The sequence below is a fragment of the Rhagoletis zephyria genome, unplaced genomic scaffold (assembly GCF_001687245.7).
Source record: "Rhagoletis zephyria isolate East Lansing unplaced genomic scaffold, Rhagoletis_zephyria_1.1 Rzeph_scaffold_00972, whole genome shotgun sequence".
NCBI classification, from domain to species: domain Eukaryota; kingdom Metazoa; phylum Arthropoda; class Insecta; order Diptera; family Tephritidae; genus Rhagoletis; species Rhagoletis zephyria.
The window spans coordinates 70,992-89,676 of record NW_016158056.1 but is presented as its reverse complement, the minus strand read 5'-3'; the positions used below and the strand labels follow the sequence as shown (position 1 = coordinate 89,676).

The 18,685-nt window shown below is 35.8% G+C and overlaps 1 protein-coding gene across 1 annotated transcript in view; it reads right to left on the bottom strand.

Moving 5' to 3' along the window:
* LOC108362263 (AF4/FMR2 family member 4) overlaps window positions 1-18,685 on the bottom strand; it is a 72,071-nt gene that overhangs the window by 9,156 nt on the left and 44,230 nt on the right. Inside the window, 3 exon segments of the mRNA XM_017615173.1 lie at window positions 2,288-2,740; window positions 3,080-3,352; window positions 3,628-3,746. Coding sequence (XP_017470662.1) covers window positions 2,288-2,740; window positions 3,080-3,352; window positions 3,628-3,746 — 845 coding nt within the window.

The window sequence follows — 18,685 nt, the reverse complement described above, 5'->3', positions numbered from 1 at the left end:
AACAGAGGAAGAGGAAGGCCTCCTCTGCGTTGGAAAGACCAGGTGGAGAAGGACTTGGCTTCACTTGGCATTTTCAATTGGCGTCAGTTAGCACAGAAGAGAAATGACTGGCGTGCTGTTTTGGACTCGGCCAAAATCGCTTAGGCGGTTACAGCGCCAAATAAGAAGAAGAAGAAGAATTAGACTAAATTTAAATCTGGGTTTTTAAACTAAAAAATAAAGTAAAAAAAATTCAACACAAATAAATGTATGCGAAAAAATAAATACAAAATCATTGTGCTTGAATAAAATATAGCAATGTGCAGAATATTAAGACCGCCAAGCAAAATCCTGATGGTTAGCTTTGAACTATCAGAATATACAATATACATGTACATATATAAACAAAATGCATTATCCATTCTAACGGTTAAAAATAGAAAAATTTCAAGTCCAAATTCAGCGATTATTTTTGATCGAAAAAAATTAAATCGAAATTTAACGATTATTCTTGATCGAAAAAGTAAAATTAAAAATAACGATTCTTCTTGTTTGAAAAAAAAAAATCAAAAAAATAACGATTTTGCTATTATCTAAAAATAAGAATCTTAGATCTAGTGGTAGGTTCCTGGTTTTAGTTCAACCTATCGAAAGTAAAATTAAGTAAGTTTTTTTTTTATTTTATTAAAACAAAAACTCAAAAAATATTGGGGTTATAAAATGATTATTTTAGTTTAATATGTATGCTTAAAAAGTAACTGTAATATTGGTTTACGTAAAAACTTATGATGAAGAAATAATAAAATTTCATGAGCAAAACTAAAAAATATTTCATGAAACAGTTATGAGTAAAAAAGAAAAATTTTGCTCTGAAGAATACTTTTTTTTTAAATACAACTCAAAAAATATTTTTCTTGAAATTTTATGAAAAGAAAAAACTGAAAAAATACTACAAAAATATTATTTTAGTCTAATCTGTAACCATCAAAACTAACTCGCATAAAAGTTGATGAAAGAATAATTAAAATAATTAAAAAAAAAACTAAAAAATTAAAAAAAATTTTGTTGTTGAGCAAAGTACAATTTCATGCGATACAAACATTTAAGATTCTCGCGAAAGTATATTTTTTTTGTGTAGAAAAAACAAAATTTCATGAGCATAAATTTTTTTTAACCGACTTCAAAAAAGGATCGTGTTATCAATTCATCGGAATATTTTTTAATTTTCTATTTGTGTTACCGCATAACTTTGGACCACATGTACCGATTTCGATAATTATTTTTTTATCGGAAAGGTGGTACCTCAAGGGTGGTGCCATACTAATTTAGATCCGATTATTGAATCATGAATAAATTTTTATATGAGAAGTGGATTCGGTTCTATTTTTTGCTTAATAGTTACTTGTTACCTTTTTAGTACTTTAATACCTTCATTACTGATACTGGCAAAATAAGTTAAAAAAAATATTCTTTTACCAAATACCGAAAAAAAGAAATGTAAAAAGTTATGTACTATCAAATTATTTAAATCTAATTTGCATAAAACCTAAAAACGCACTGAATGTAAAACATGTTTTTTTTTGTTATTAAGTATTTAAAAAAGGTCCTAATTTTTCCAACTGAACAGAGTTCAAATAAAAAGTTCATGCCTATAAATTACATTTAAAGTATTTTCTTTATTATAATGTTTTAATCGAATAGAAAATAAATTTTAATAAAATGTTTTGTTTAAATATGTGAAAATTATGATATCCAAAAAATTAAAAAATATCTCCCTTTTTTTGCAAAAATAAAAAATTGTGAACAAATATTTGTTGTTGCTTTAATTTTTTTAAGCCATATATTTCTTTAATAAATTGAAGCGAGAAAAAAATATAAAAAAAGTATAGTATTGTTAGAAAAACTTGTAATAAAAAATTGTGTAAAAACTAATATTGTTTGTTAAATAGAAAAAATATATTTTTTTCGCAGACGATTTGACAAATTTTTCACACAATATTTGCGTCCATTTAAGCGCACTGTGCGGCAGCAATTATGTAAAAAAATATAAAAAAAATTGAGTACGAATTCTTGCTACTATTTTCGGTGAAAAAAAAACTACAAAACTACTGCAGTAAATTTCATAAAAAAAAACGTAATATATTAAATAAAATGCCCAATTCACTTAATAAATTTAAATAAACACGATTAGAGTGGCAATGAAATTAATGCAATTAAGTGTATGTAAGTAAAGTGAGAAAAAAAATTATATTAAATAAAGGGAAAATGAAAATTGAAATTAAGAAAATAAAATTAATAAAAGCCATGCCTTGTGCCATGCACCACAACATCATAACCCGGCGGTGGCGAAGGTGATGCCTTGCCACCGGCACTGCCGCCAATCGTCAAACGGCCGCTCAATATGCCAGAGCCAGTGCCAGTGTGGCCAACACCACCAATGCCTGCGCTAGCGTTAGTTCTATGTGGATGATTGTTGTATTGTAGTGTGGTTGTAGTTGTTGTAGGTGATGATGATGCGACGAACCCTGTTCTGATTCCGGCGGTGCCATTACGATGCGAACCAAGCGTGCCGCTGCTGCCAATACCGCCAGTAATACCACTGCCGACGCTCAAGCCATGCGACGCCGACTGTTGATGATGCGGTAGGGTGCGATTCATGGTGCCCGTATGAAGGGGTGCGGTGGGTGATATGCTCGCGCTCGGTGCATTCGATGGGAAAAGCGGCGTGGTTTCGGATTTGTCAATATCCAGTGAGCTGGGTCTAAAGAGTGAGAAAAGAAATAGGAGAAGAAGAAGAACACAAAAGAAGAAGAAATGAAGCATACAACGGATAGAAGAGTGAGATAGAGAGCGAAAGAGAAAGTGAGTGAGTAAAAAGAGAGAAAGTATAAAACAGAGCAGCAGAAAAGTGTTGCCGTCAGTGTAGGAACAAGAAAATGAAAGTGAAAGAGAGCAAAGTTAAAAAGTGGAGATATATGACAATGAAGCGTACAAGAAAATGTTAAAGAAAACAGAGCATAAAAACAAGAACAAAAATTACACATTAGTACAAGTACACATGCGTGCAAATTAAATATTTTATATACATTCTTCTACTTACCGTTTGCTCAAGTAGATCCAAGCATGCGAATCGGCGTACACCAATATGGTGAGCAGAAAGGAGGTTAACAAGCCGGCGACCATCATTAGGCTCAGACCGAGCAAGCCGCCACCACAAAGGCCGCGTAATGCGTCGGCATAATGACGATCGATAGCGCGTCGATCGAGCGTCGCTGAGAGTACGGTCAGATTGCGTTTCGTCTCCTCCAGATCATTTTCCATGGCCTCGAGCGTTTTGTGCACATCGATGCGTGGATATGTCTCTTGGCTCATGCTGAGTAGTTGTTTAAATTATGTATTGTTTGTGGAAAGAGAAAGAATTAGAAAAAGAATGACAAATTAAAAAGTGAAAATGGAGGAGAAGAGAGAAAGATCGCAATGTCATGAACTACTGGTTAAAACTTATTGTTTTGTAATTCGCAACTGGTTTATTCAATTTGAACTACATATGAATGGTTTTAGAAGCCACATAGACATTTTTTACGGTGATAGTTTTCTTATTCTACTCAATTCACTTTTTTATATTTTTGCTGATTTAATTGCACTTACCGTTGAATTAAGTAAATTGACTCGCGCGCACGCTCCACCAAATCACGTGACTCGTTCAAGCGCAATATGAATCGATTACGCAGCGTGCCACAATTGAGGAAATAAACATATGGGCTGCGCTGTAATGATAAGAAAAGTAAACAGGAGGGCATTATACTAATTTTTAATTTTATTCAAGTAGTAATAGAACAGAAAAACATATTGTGCATTGATAGTATCAGAGCTAGCTTTAATACACATTTTGTTTAAGCGCTCGGCCGTGCTCCTCCCCATGGTATTGAAGTCATTACGCAAATGGAGGCACTTACAGTATTAAGGAGACTCAGGACGACAATTGGCTTTAATTAGTAGCTTTCTCATGACGACAGCTATTAGAAAAAAAAACATCTTTATGGAAGTTTGCGCATCTAGCTACTAGACTAGCTACCAATGCAGTTAAAAACGTATATAACTCAGAAGTGGAATATTTGAAAACGTGTAAAAGATTTATCAGCAGAAATCATAAAAGAAGCTTTTGGGCATACGAGCTAAATTGCACCTAAAATATAATTTCGTGTGCTGTTTAAAGTGAAAAAAGGGTCGATGAAGGAATGAGCGAATGAAAGAATCTTGTTGCCAACTATTACTGGGCAGCTTGGGTTGCGTTGTAAATCTATAGGGCCTGGCCTCCACCTACATAGATCCCAGATGACGACATACTGAAATCCCATTTGGCGCATTGTGATGGCATTTTCGTTCATTGTTGGAACCCATTAGTTAGAGTTATAAAGCGGTAAAAATCGCCAATTTTAGTCGACCTTAAACACTGCAGAAAAAGTATTGGTGTATTCACAGCAGGCTCAGATTAAATATGGCTGGATAATGGCAGAGTAAATGCTAACCAATCTCGATTTCTTCGTACTCTCGGCGATTGCGGGTGTAGTCTCTACCAAAATTGAAAGCGCTTCAGATGAATAAGGGCGCTGGACCATGGATCAAATTTGTGCCACCTCACGAGTTGGTTCTTTAGCCTTTTTGTGGCATATCGGTGAAGGCAGCAAGCTACCCAAACGGCCTAGTCAAAACGACATCAGGAGTATTGGGAGACAGGATCATTTACTCAAAAAATATTTTGAGTTGCGTATACAAAAATATTTTTATACTTTTCATAAATGTCCTAATAAATGAAATAATAAGTACTAGGAGTGCCAGTTATAGCCAATATTCGACCATATATCTAGTGTTTTTTTTGAACAATTCATTTGCATTACATATGGCTGACAATTTCTCAATAAACCGCAACTGTGTGTTTCCGATAAATTACGATAACCCAAAAATTTACAAATCTATATATATTGTTAATACATAACTCGATAAACTTTGGATAACTCTATAAATTTCGATAACTCGATTAATTCAGATAGCTCCGTAAATTACGACAAAAATTTACAAATCTCTATATATTGTTAATAGATAACTCGATAAACTTTGGATAACTCTATAAATTTCGATAACTCGATTAATTCAGATAGTTCCGTAAATTACGACATCTGTAGACGAATTTCGATAACTCTTTCCACTCTGGTAGCTCGATAAATCGATAAGTAGTGACAACTCGATAAATTTATACAAGTCCAGAAATTTTGATAATTCGTTATACTTTGAAAATTCCAAAAACTTCAATTCTATAAACCGACATTTCGTTAACTAGATATCAACAAATCTCGATACATTAATAAATGTCTATAATTTCATTAGTTCAAAGAAATAAATATATTACGTAACTCGATTAATTTCGTCAACTCGATAAATATTGATAGTTTAAATAAATGTCGATAACTTGATAAATACATAGGTCATATAAATAACATCGAAAATTGTTATTATTAGAGCGCTTGAAGTCAAGTATTTGTGCCACAATTTTAGGCGCAGCAGTTAAATATAATTTGCTATGCGATGAGTTTTGTCATTGGCGTTCGATTAGGAAAGTAATATACTCAACTGCTAGAAGTATTTATTCAAATAGAAAACAGTCCGAGCAGTCATTTTTTATCCTGACTAAAGTCGTCGATTTTTACAGCAATATTCCCACTTCACTCAAATCCACTCACATCATTCTTCGCCAGCTCTCACTACGCTTTTCGCATTGATTTTTCCACAATCACAAAGTCGAACAAAAATAAAATAAGTTTTAAATTAATTTCCAGTTTTGTCATTGCCAACATTTCCAGCACCATAATTCGAATTTGCACATTTCCGTTGTTGTGGCACATATATGCAAACGCATATTTAAAAGCCCCTCATATACATACGCCCAGCGTGCACTCAACCCATGAATCCGCCCAACAACGACAATTTCTTCACTTTTTTTGTGTTTTTTTTCTTTAGCAGTCAACACTTTGTATGTCTCCTGTGTTGCAGTTTTCTTACTTCCTTTGCCATTGCATTCGCTTTTCCTATGCAGGCTGTGTAAGGATTGTGGATTTTCTAGAGCTTGTTATGTGTGCGAAATGCGGGCATAAATGCAAGGGGCAGGTAATAAACGAGCGAATAGGATGTGACTGCAGCGGCAAGTGAACCGACGATTTCTTGGTTTTATCGTGACTTTTTCTTGCTGCGTGGATGCGAAGCGCATACTCTAGAGGAAATTTTGGATAGGAGTTTCACAGTTGTAGTTGATGATGATTTGAGAAAAATATTTTGCTGGGGTCCAAAAAGAGTTGCAGTGTTTTGTTGGAGGGATGTATGATTTTTTTTGAGAAAAAGTTAGTTGCTCATATGGCAACTCTGGTTTTAAAAATATAAATCGAAAAAAATCAATCGTAAGACAGTGCATATATAAACGTATTCAAATTGAAATGTTTTATCCGAAGCAAATATGCATATGGCAACCCTGCTCACAAATATTTCAAGGAAAAATATAAGTTTGTTCAAAACTATTTTTTTAAATTAAATTTTGAAATTAAATTGACTTTGGAAATTAGTGTCTTTGAAATTTATTATTTTATGAATAATTGTAACCCCAACCAAAAAATAAAAATTTTTAGAATCTTTATTTGAAATACGCACAATTTCTACAATATTAAATTATTAAAAATAAAGAAAAAGTTATATCATTATACACAATAATCTTTAAAAATTTAATTGGAACTTCCAGTAAAAATTCGAAAATTCACTGAGGCGTATACAACTTTAGATATACAGTTTTAAATATTAATTTCCCACTTCAGTGCCAACCCTGGCCATAAAACAGTCTTCATGATAAGTATTCGAAATTTACTCAATAGTATGTATGTATGTACATGGCAACCCTAACCCCAAAAATTAAAATTCTTAAAAAACAAACCATTCTTGAATTCATTATTTCGTTATAGACGGTTACCTCGATCAGGCAAACGCACTATTTCAAAGTAGTTGAAAATTTATATTTTTTTAATGAGTACATGGCAATCTTGGAGATCGAAAATGCCTAATTTCCAACAAAAAGTGTGAAGACGCAAATAGCATAACTTAATTTTTTGATTTGTAATCGTAATAAAAGTGAGCTTATTTGGCAGCACTGGTATTGCAAATTCAAATTTTCCCTACGGCTTCCTTGTCTTTAAAAAGTAAAATTTCAATATTTTCATATTGAATAATTCCAGCTTGAACTGTAAATTGTGATTTATTCATGGTTAAGCTGAAATTCTTGTGTGTTCCTCGTCAAAAAGTTAAAGTTATGGGAACCTGGGCATACAAAATTAAAAACTTACTAACTGAAATGTAAAAAATATATTTTCTTTCGAAAAAATTCAACGTAATTTTGTAAAAAATTACATGGAAATCCTATTTGCAAATATTTCTACACAAACAATAATTACTATTTTTGTTTTACCACTTGAAGTATCTTTATTTTGCCAGTTTTCCAAATTTTTTTCTTCACGAATTTCCTACTTGGACCGTTTTAAACACTTCAATGAACACCAACACCAGCAGCAATTGCTTGCGCCAAGTAACGCTGGGAATTCATGCTGCGTCTACTACCATATTTCAAATACAGAGGTGCATTTAGCAGTATGGCATATGTAGCTGTGTGTGTGCGCGCGTAAATTTTCAGCAGCAAAAATGTCAATTGCATGCAGGCTATCACGTCGCACAGTTTAGAGAATTAAGGCGTAAAGCACGGAGAAAAAAAAATAGAAAAATGAAACAGTTTGAAGCGTAAGAGCACTGCAAGCGGCAAAAGTGGGAGTGCGTGAAGTTACACCTCATCTCCACCACGCATCAGCAAATCAGCGAAATAAGCCTGAAATAGAGCAGTAAACATACCACGAGCGAAGGTAGATGCATGGAGAACGCAAGGAATTATTATTTCGTTTGCTGTCTTTCACAAAGCAGCTTCTACGTCATTCATGCTTAAATTGTTGCGGTTACTTGCCGTACACAGTCGTCTTCTTCACCTTCTGCTTTCCTTTGCTTGCGCTTGATGCATTCGCTTGTTTGCTAACGTCTGCAATCAACAACAGCACGTTTTCGAGCTGATGAAGTTAATCAAAAGTGGTAAATTAAATGGTGGCATTTGTGGTGTTGCCAAATGAACGCACGCATCAGTCAGGCATAAATGGGGCGTTTATTGGTTCGTTGAGGAGGAGAACGAGGTTGATTGATGAAGAGAGTGAAGCAATAGAAAGTTATTGCGGAAAGCAACTGCCAATCAAAAAATAGTTCAACAAATTAGCACGAATTTAAAATAGTCTATTTCTGCCATTTTTTTCCGGCATTCCATTTGGCTAGCTTGCGTTAAAAAAGAGGTCATGATTACCTTGTTGCGTGGAAACTCATTTGAAAAATGGTTCTGCTTAGACTGATTTCAATGATTCCCGATGAATGGATTTAAAAATTGCCCCACTGTTTATTCGTCTCTTTACTAATGTACTTTTCTGAAACTCTGGTCTGTAATACACCTCAAATAATTGTGTGTAGATAGCGTAACAAAAGCAGCTACGGCGACATCTACTGAATTCCGAAAAGACCTCTTAGTGCAGTTTTCGCAACACAACCTATATAAGGTACTCTGCATCAGTGCCATTTTGGTCCTACGCGGACTACCATACCATTTAAAACCGCTTAAATTTCTGATCAGTATACCTATTTACGGAAATTACGCACCAGATGAACTTGCAAAATACGGGGTTTCGACATAACTTCCACGGACATTACTAACATACATTCAACCGTGACATAAGTTCTATAGAAGTTGTCCTGAAATTAATACCATCGATCGATTTTTGGTCCATGGAAGTAAAGTTTGACATTACTTTCAAAGATCTGATTCATAGAAGTTTTGTCAGAAGTTATGTCACCACTTCGGCTTTAGAAAGCTTATGCTGCATTGGGAAAACGTTTTCCAATTAACGGGAATTTCTTCCGTTTTCTTTCGCTTCTAATCTCAGAAGAGGATGCTATTTCTACGCAAACTTTTACGAGTTAAGAGTGCTGGTTATCTGCCACCGGTCAAGAAAAAAAACAAACTCTTCGGCGGGATGCTGAAATCGATAAGGCCTCCAAGTTATTGTTATAGGACCAAATAGATATCTAACAATTTCATCGAAGGTGGTTTTAGAAAAGGTAATCGAGAAAACTCTATTAGAAAACGATGATGAAGACGAATTGGACATTAAAATTGAGAACGAATTGGATGATGACTCGATCGAGCTTTCTAAGGAAACCCCCTCTAGCGATCTAATTATTGTGGAAGTTAAGTCAGGACATAACTTCCATGAGATTTTCGTGGAAATCTTCTGGCGGTTATGTCTAATCATCGTGAAAATTAAGTCTGAAATAACTTCCACGGGCCCATGGAAGTTATGTCCGTGGAAATTATGTCAGGTACCCCAAAATACGTACCTGCACTAAACGTGTCCAACGTGGTAGATATGCGCCCATCTTGCTTAAGTAAATAAAAAACAAAGTTACCCACTTTTTTCACTCGTAAGCTAAGCAGAGGTGGAGCTGTACAGGAACGTATAGGACTACCAGGCAGATGTGGAATACCTACAGCCCACTTAAATCAGGGGTCTCTGTTAGGAATGCGCAAATAAAGTAACTAGGAACTCACGCCTGTCTGCAGAGAGCACTCGCCCCTGCGGTGGTCGAAGAAAGGGGTTCAACATTTTCTCAGCGAGTTTTCGGCGCTTGCAGGAATCAGGCCAAAGACACTTGGCTGAGGGTATGCACAATTTTCGACATTTAGTACGTTAACCGATGGCTGGGCCTTAGCCAAAGCATCAACTCGTCATTGAACTTTACTTGCATATGCTTAGGTGCCAAGAAAACAGTTAACAGCCTGTGAGCGAAAAGCTCGTTTAATCTTGCCATATACGCTTGCTCACAGAGGGCACTTGCAATCACCACTGAGACCGCCTTTACTGCAAATTAACTTGCGATCAAAATAAACTGAGGGCTAGGGAAGTTATAAAATCTGATGGACTAAACCATCATTGAAAAGTATGGGAAGGAAAAAGATACCCTCGGCTTGCCATTTTAATCCCAAAAGTGCCTTGGTGGGTGAGAAAACTTGAGCTCTTCCTCTGCGTTAAGTAGTGGTTGGTCTCTAATGAAGGCGTAGAGTGCGCAAGATTTTAAAAGTTGTTGATTGACTCCTGATGAATTCCATTTAAGGCCTGTCTATAATCCGCCTGGTTCTGTGAATGGATCAGCTGTCGTTGAACCAGGTCTTTGAGGCCATTATATGGCTTCTAACGTGTCTAAGAGATTTACTTTAAGCAAGGATCTGCAGGGTTGGTCACTGCGGTAGCATTTAGGTCTCGCTATTACGACAACGCGTGGCGTAATCCTCAAGACGGAGACAGACCAATTCGTTGCATAGGGTGCGGGTACGACCATTTAGATATCCAGAAAGTAATCTAAAGAACCTTTCTATAGAAAGTATCTACAAGAAGGTGTTTAGAGCCTTTCCCAGTACTGATTGCATTCTGAGTTTACCCACTCAGTTATTACGAGTCTGGAGGAAGATCAACTGCCTGCACGAAACGGTGTTGGCCCCACAAATACAGTTGGGAATATTTTTCGGGTCAGCTTGAGGCCGACTTCTTTCCTTCGACGCCGCAGTGCTCACTTATCATATTTGGGCTTATCATGAATATTTTCGTCAATGCCGAAACATATTTTGCTTTGCCACCGACAAAATACTTCCTACAATGTGATTTGCGGAAAGAGTAGCACCAGCTGCTACTGTCGGAGAATAAGCCAGGATACTTCGGAGATATTTACGTCTGATAGCGGACCACATGATTGGCTGCGTCTTCTAACTATGTACTTCCGTTAATCGTCGATTATCCTTGCCTTCGATTGCTATCGTCCGCCAGGCTCTCTACTTTTTTGGTGTCAGAAAGTGCGCGATAAAATTCATTACTATCCTGAAGGTGAGAGTTGTGTTAAGTGGCGGGCGAAGGTCCGCTTTCTTCATTCTGATTAAAGCTAACGTAGGAGGGTAAGCTCGAAGCGACGAATGGGAGGAAACGTGGGTAAACGCGGGCGTGATCGACCTCCAGGAAGTTCAGTGATAGTTTGTACTCAGTTGAAAAACAAAAACTTCCGCTGTGTGCTGTGCCCAGGTATCAATAGACTAAGTAGTAGAGAGTTATCCAAAGGAATAGCTTTATATTTAAGCATTTATGAGTCGGTAGAGAAGTACAGTGCTCGGCGGGAAATAAACGATTTCTTCAAAGTTAAGCAGAAAGTATATACTTAATGCAAAGATGCTAAAGGCCGGACTCGTCGGGCCACAACTGGTTGCGTTCTAAAATTTCTTTAAAACAGAAGCACAAATATTTGCTTCTTCGAAACTTAATAAAAAGCAAAAAGCAAGCCACTTTCCAAACAAGTTTTTCTTTTTACCGAAAATATTACAACGCGTTTCTTACTCACTTCGACAGCCGCCTATTTTCCACAACTTCCGTCGCTTATTTACAACTTCTTGCGTTTGGCAGTAAACAAGACACTCCTCTGATGTTTTAGTTACTCCAAACAAAACTTTGTTTTGCCCACGGTTTCTGCTTCCCCTTCTTATATATTCAACCCCTCTCCGTTTATCACACCAACCGACCGGTGAAGCGCTAAAAAGTTACCGCTAAATTTAAAAGGTTTGCATTGCGGCGCGCCAATAAAACTCGAAAAAGGTTTCAAATTAATGTGCAAATTTGTTATTGTCTGCTGCAAAAATACGCGACTTTAGGTATTTTACGTTACTACTTTTTTCTCATATTTTACTCGCCATTACTTAGACACTTCCCGCGATTGCAATTGTCTTGGCGAAGTTGCGCGCGAATTTTCACAAGTTTGTAAAAAGCATCATTGCCGTCGCCGCCGCCAACTTCACGCCATAAAATTTAGCGGTATTGTCTGCACAAAGGCGCACAGCGCGAAGATATACAAACAACAAAACAAAGGTGTGTTTGTGTGTGCGAGTGTAGATGTGCTAGACAGCCAGCCGAACGGATATTTGCACTTTGAATAGTGAGAATTTGTGACCGCAAAAATGGAAGTCCTACATAAAATAGGCAAAACCAAAAACAGAGCAGGAAAAAGACCAAAGAACTACGCCGAAAATGTTCTTAAAATTTCTTAAAAAAAAAAAAAAAAATGTGCCCGTATGGCAAACTCCATTGGCAACGCTAGTTCAAGGTTGGCATGCAGCCAACAACTTCGGCTTGACGCTGCGGCTTGAATGCTTTGAACGCCGTTTGCATGTATTGCATGCTTTTGGGCGCAAATATTGCATAAGTGCAGGATACTTGCTTGCTTTGATTGTGTGTGTGTGTGTATGTGGGGAAATTAAGGCATTGCATTTACGTTTAAATGTTTGTTATTTTTCATGGTTTCAGCGCCAAAAATTTAAAGAGCTTCAAAGCCTTGAACGAGCATATAAAAAAGAATATCACAATTGCAGCCTAAAAGTATGCCAGCAAATAAAAATTTTAGGAAATCACTCGTAATGAATACATTCAGGATATTGCCGATTATATTTCGGCAAAGTCTTTACCTTATACGCCTTACATTATTTGTTCTTATTTAAATAAAATAGCATACTTTAAGGATGTCAGAATTATACTGTAAAAATATTAGATTTCAATGGAAATAAGTATAGTTATTTAAGGTTTTAGTTTCCTATCAAACTTTTTAAAGTGATACCGTGTCTTGGCATAAATGCGTTTGATTTTTAAGATAAGTTAGAAAGTCAGGCAGCTCTACGTACATAGTTAAAGAGTTCACCTGGAGGCCGCAAAGGGTCATAGTGATGTCTTCAAGTGGACTGTACCTAAATATCATTAAACTAATTAAATGATTACTGGCGAATCTTAGTATAATCCCCAATATAGTTTTTCCTAAGTTGCCTAAGTTGTCAAAGAAATGGTTCTACAAATTTTGGAGACAGTTAGTGATACGTATGTAGGAAGTTTTGGATGCATTTTATCCCTTCCTCATCTACATAGCTTCTACAGAAATCGTTATGAGCAGTTCAACATCTAGCCGACATGTGGATTATGGCCCGCACATCCTCTTATTACTTCCTTGCTGTCAAAGAGATTGTACTGATCTTTGGCAAAAGCCTCGTTTGCAGATTGGCTGTACACAACGAAGGCGAGTTTTTTGGAGCTCCATGCTACTTGCATATATCTCAGTCTAGAATATGCTGCAGTAATCTAAAAGTCTGTAAACCTCCTCGGTCAAAGTCAACTTCCGTGTCCTTCTGTTTCTACTCCATCCGCAACTAGTTGCATGCAGCCAGTTAGATACCCTACCTAACTAACGCTTTGTATACCCAATATATTATCTGAGATCATAGTATTCAATATTTTCCTATTGTAAACTCACAGTAGTATGGAGTAGCTTTCCTTCTCCGCTCTTCGTTTCTTTATTTTCAAGAAAGCTGAGAGTTCAAAAAAGCCCTCAAGAACTATGCCTTAATTGTCAAATTAATATCTGCACCATTGAGTAGTGGAGTTCGAAAATTGTCCATTTTATATCGTCTCGGGTACAGAACTAGTTTGGTTTTGGAGTGATTAATCCTCTGACCGTTTCCATATGTCCACCTTGCCTGGTCATTAAGTACAGATTGTTGCACTCCACGGACCGTCCAGAGGAACTTCTCTAATGCCAAGATGACTGGGACATCTGTGTAGGCAACCACCTTAAAAACTTTCGATGTGGTGCGAAGCAGAAATTTGTGAAGGACGAGAATGCATAAAATAAGAGATAAAACCCCACCCTTAGGATTACCTCAACATGCCGTTTTACTTACTTTACCGATTTCTAATGAAACATTACTGCTTTTCTACGCAAAATTTTGTCTATTGTTATAATAACAAACGGGTCTTATACTGCAGTGGGTGGATATCAAATTAACATTGTTAAAGACGACTTCCACATTCGGTAAGGCTGCCACCACAAATTCTTTATACCGGAGCACTTTTTCAATAAAAACTGGTTCTTCTTAGCGGCAAGCATGCTGAAATTCTTGGAAGTAAGGCGGCGCTCGATCAGTAGACTCAAAAGACTGGAGACATCACCTTGAGGAGAAAGACAAAGAGACTGATAGATCGAAAACATTTGGCAGTGTTATGGCCGGTAATCCCTGCTTTTTGCATGCAGATCACTCCTAATATTTCCTTTCGTTGCTTTGGTATATAATCGTAGGTAAGATGACGACTTGCCCTATAAGTGGTCGTTATTCAGGAAGTTAATTTATCTATCGTTTACCTGAGCATGATTGGTTAAATCCCATCCGGACCCGAAGACTTACATATATCGTTGGAGGCATCCAATACCCATGCTATCTGATTTCATCGAGTGAAAATGGTCTCGCTTATAAGTAANCTAAGATGACGACTTGCCCTATAAGTGGTCGTTATTCAGGAAGTTAATTTATCTATCGTTCACCTGAGCATGATTGGTTAAATCCCATCCGGACCCGAAGACTTACATATATCGTTGGAGGCATCCAATAACCCATGCTATCTGATTTCATCGAGTGAAAATGGTCTCGCTTATAAGTAAAAGGCGTTGCTGCTATAATATTGCCTATCTCCTGTATATTGTCACATGCAGGAACTCTCGGGCAGCCATTAGATGTTCTAATGTTTTAAGACTGATTTCAGTGTGTTCTCCCCTCGACTATTCCAAGAAATTGAACTGTGTCAGCTTTACAACGACTTTGGCATATTTACTTAGTCCAACGAATCAAAATACAGCGTTTTACCCGGCTAGAACATGTTGAACGAATGAGTGCAAATGCTCCAGTTCAGCACGTGCTGCTGGTAGCATAAAAAGGGGAAGGCCTCCTCTGCGTTCGAGAAGAGGAGAGGGAATTCGCTCGCTTGCCATTTCCAATTGGCGTCAGTTAACACAGCAGAGAAATNACATATTTACTTAGTCCAACGAATCAAAATACAGCGGTTTACCCGGCTAGAACATGTTGAACGAATGAGTGCAAATGTTCCAGTTCAGTACGTGCTGCTGGTAGCATAGAAAGAGGAAGGCCTCCTCTGCGTTGGAGGAGAGGGACTTCGCTCGCTTGCCATTTCCAATTGGCGTCAGTTAACACAGCAGAGAAATGACTGACGTGCTATGTTGAGCTCGGCCAAAATCGCTTAAGCGTATGAACGCGCCAATGAAGAAGAGAGAGGAGCTCTGAACTCTTTGAAAGGCATCTCTTCAATCAAGCGGCTTTGGGGTTGATTCGTGGTCTTTACAAAAATTTTGATCGTGATGACTTATAAATATCTCTTATCTTCTTCCTAAACGCTTTGAAAATGTTGCAATATGCTTATCAGTCTAAGGCTTCTAGCAACAATTTCTGTGTAAGGGAAGAAAACCTGGGCCCTCCTATGATATTCTCTCGACTTGAAAAACCTAACTTTTTACAATATCAACATCTAAATTTTGTATGGGCCGCCATTTATTATACGTACAAAATAAGGACATCTACGAATATTTTTAATTTTCTTTTAATTTTTCAGTTTTAATTAAAAAAATTGCAAAAATTCGGCAAAATTTTGATTTGAAATCTGATAAATTTGACATATTATTGAAACTTATTTATATAAATTCATAAAGTCACTAGCTGGTAAAAATCAAAATTTTGTCGAATTTCAGCGATTACAGTTTTTTTTCTAACCCTAGTAGCGACCTCTAAAAATATGTTTTGAAACTTCCGCGGATGTCTTTATTTTGTACTTATAAACCATTTTATTGACATTTTCAGGACTACTCTAGTATACATACATTCTACACACTGTGACTCAAATAAATGACCACGTGTTGATTTTTTTTAAGTATTTCTAATATTTTTCGAGCTAAATTTTTTGTTATTTTTTATAAAAAACCATCCAAGCTTTAACTAAAACCATATACAAAATTTTGGAAAATTCAACAAATTTTCATCAAAATTTAAACTTTTTAATCTGAATATTTAGGAAACTTTTGGTGGTTTAGCCTAATATAGTGCAAGTTTCAGATGGCTAAAAAAATCCCGTTGATTTTTGCATTTTTTTTTTGTGACGAATTTTCGCAGTTTTTCCCATATAAGCATGAATTTCTCATGAAATAAATCGCGGGAGAACGTTCACAACAAAATTGAACTTGTTATGTTTTTTTTTGTTTTTTTTTTTGTTTTTGAACTTTCCTAAATTTTGTATAAAGCATGATGAAAACATAACCAGGTAAAACCATTGAGAGGCAGTCTGACGTTTGCCAGCAATATAATTTAAAAATTCAAAACTCAAACACACACACACATTCTTATTTTCAATCTCAAACAACAAAAATTGTGAACATTTTAATTTTTTTATTTTCAATTTTATATGATTTTAAAATGCTTGCAAGCGTCAGAAAAAAATCATGGCCGACGAATTGAGAGAATGAATTTACCTTGTAATATTTTTATCATGGTATAAAGTTTGAAACTGTGATTTGTATGTTTTTGGGTAAAGCTTGGACGGGGTTTTTATAAAAAAAATACAAAAAAAATTTAGCTCGAAAAACATTACGAATATTTGAAAAAAAAAAATGGACACGTGGTCATTTGTTTGCGTCACGTATGTATGTATGTATAAGGCGAACGCTTCAAGCCACCTGCCTACGCCATACATCACTCATACGCCCAGCCGTCCATCCGATTTGCTGCACTGTACTGCCTTTCAAATCCGAAATCATAGACAATTGAATTTTTATGCGCCATTACAGCTAAAATAGTTTTGAAGCGGCAAAAAAATGCTAATAAAAAATAAATGTAAACAATAAAATAAAACAAAACAAAAACAAGCTATGGCACTCAGCACAAAAAAATAATGACAGACATTGAATTCACTGTCTGTGCGATAGTAAAGCGATAAAGCGCTTTATTAGTATTATTTGTTGTATAAATGTAAACNTCGTCCATCCAATTTGCTGCACTGTACTGCCTTTCAAATCCGAAATCGTAGACAATTGAATTTTTATGCGCCATTACAGCTAAAATAGTTTTGAAGCGGCAAAAAAAAATGCTAATAAAAAATAAATGTAAACAATAAAATAAAACAAAACAAAAACAAACTATGGCACTCAGCACAAAAAAATAATGACAGACATTGAATTCACAGTCTGTGCGATTGTAAAGCGATAAAGCGCTTTATTAGTATTATTTGTTGTATAAATGTAAACAAAGTTAGCTTACCAACACACATACAGCTATGCATATGTGAGCACACAAATGGACTGAACTATTTAAATAAATGTGAAAAATAAAGTAAATAAAATAAAATAAATATTTATAAACGCATTTTCCAATTTTTTTTTCCTTTTTTTGTATTTCACTCTAAGTGGCGCATTTGTGGCAAATGAAAATGTGTTGGTGTAAGCGTGGCAAACTAAGCGCTTTTTAGAATTGTATTTATATGAAATACAAAAAAAAAAAACAGCAACAACAACAACAACATATTTAAATATCTACTCGACTGCATGAATGCAAATAGTTGCGCTCTAAAAAGGATTTCCCTCTCGCCAAGCGCGGCGTGCAAATGCCATTTTATATGAAAAAAGTTATTTATTTTTTTACCTTTTCACTTTTTCACATGCATTCATTCAATAGCAGGCAGGGCATGTATGTATGTGTGTGTGTGTGTGACCATGTGCATTTTCTATTGCATTGTATAGCCAATTGTGCCAATTCGGATTTTGTTGTGCTCATTCATATTCGTATAAAATTCAATTTTGTGTGCAATGCGCTCTGATAAACCCAATTGGGGGCAAGCAAATATGCATAAAATTAAAAGCTATGCATGTGTGCATAACAGATACAAAAATTTAGCTTCTTTTACCTCAACATCTGCCAATTCAAGTGCACTTTTAGGCGCCCATTTTCGCTGCTTTCATGTTAGCTTTACCGAGGGAGGCTAATAGCCTGAAATGTTGTTGTTGATGTTATGTTTACTTTTAAATTTTAAGAAAAAAATCAAGTTTTGTCATTATTTGAAAAATACTTCTTTTTATACCTTTTGTGAACGCTTTTCTTTCGATCAGCCTTATCGCCAACTCCATGTGAATAATGCGTTCCCATAATTAAACAATCAAAACAAAAAAAAAAAAATTAGGACATATTTTTTTATTTACTTTATAATTTTTGGGAATATTTGTTCACATGCAATTGGCGTTAAGGGCGAATGTTTGGTCTTTCATTTTTGTGGCTAGCTTTTTATTTCTTTTTGTGCTTAGCTCAGCTTAGTACCTGCGTAAAAACCGACGGGTTAAAGTCGTACAGAGTTGTAGAACAAAGTTAGAGGATCTACGAAATATCACTACGAAAATGTTGAGTGACTCAGATTGAGTTTTCTTAACTGGAAATTATCTTTTATGTACCAAGATATTGGAAATAGTACGAAAGTTAGTTTTTAAGCTTCCTCATAACACCTAGCATGTTTGGATAAAATTTTCCATTGCCGGATAAAAAGTTTGTGGCATGAAATACATTTAAAAATCAATATTATTTTGCACCACTCGGATAAATTTTTTTCCTGGATACAATTTTTTTCGCATAAAAGTT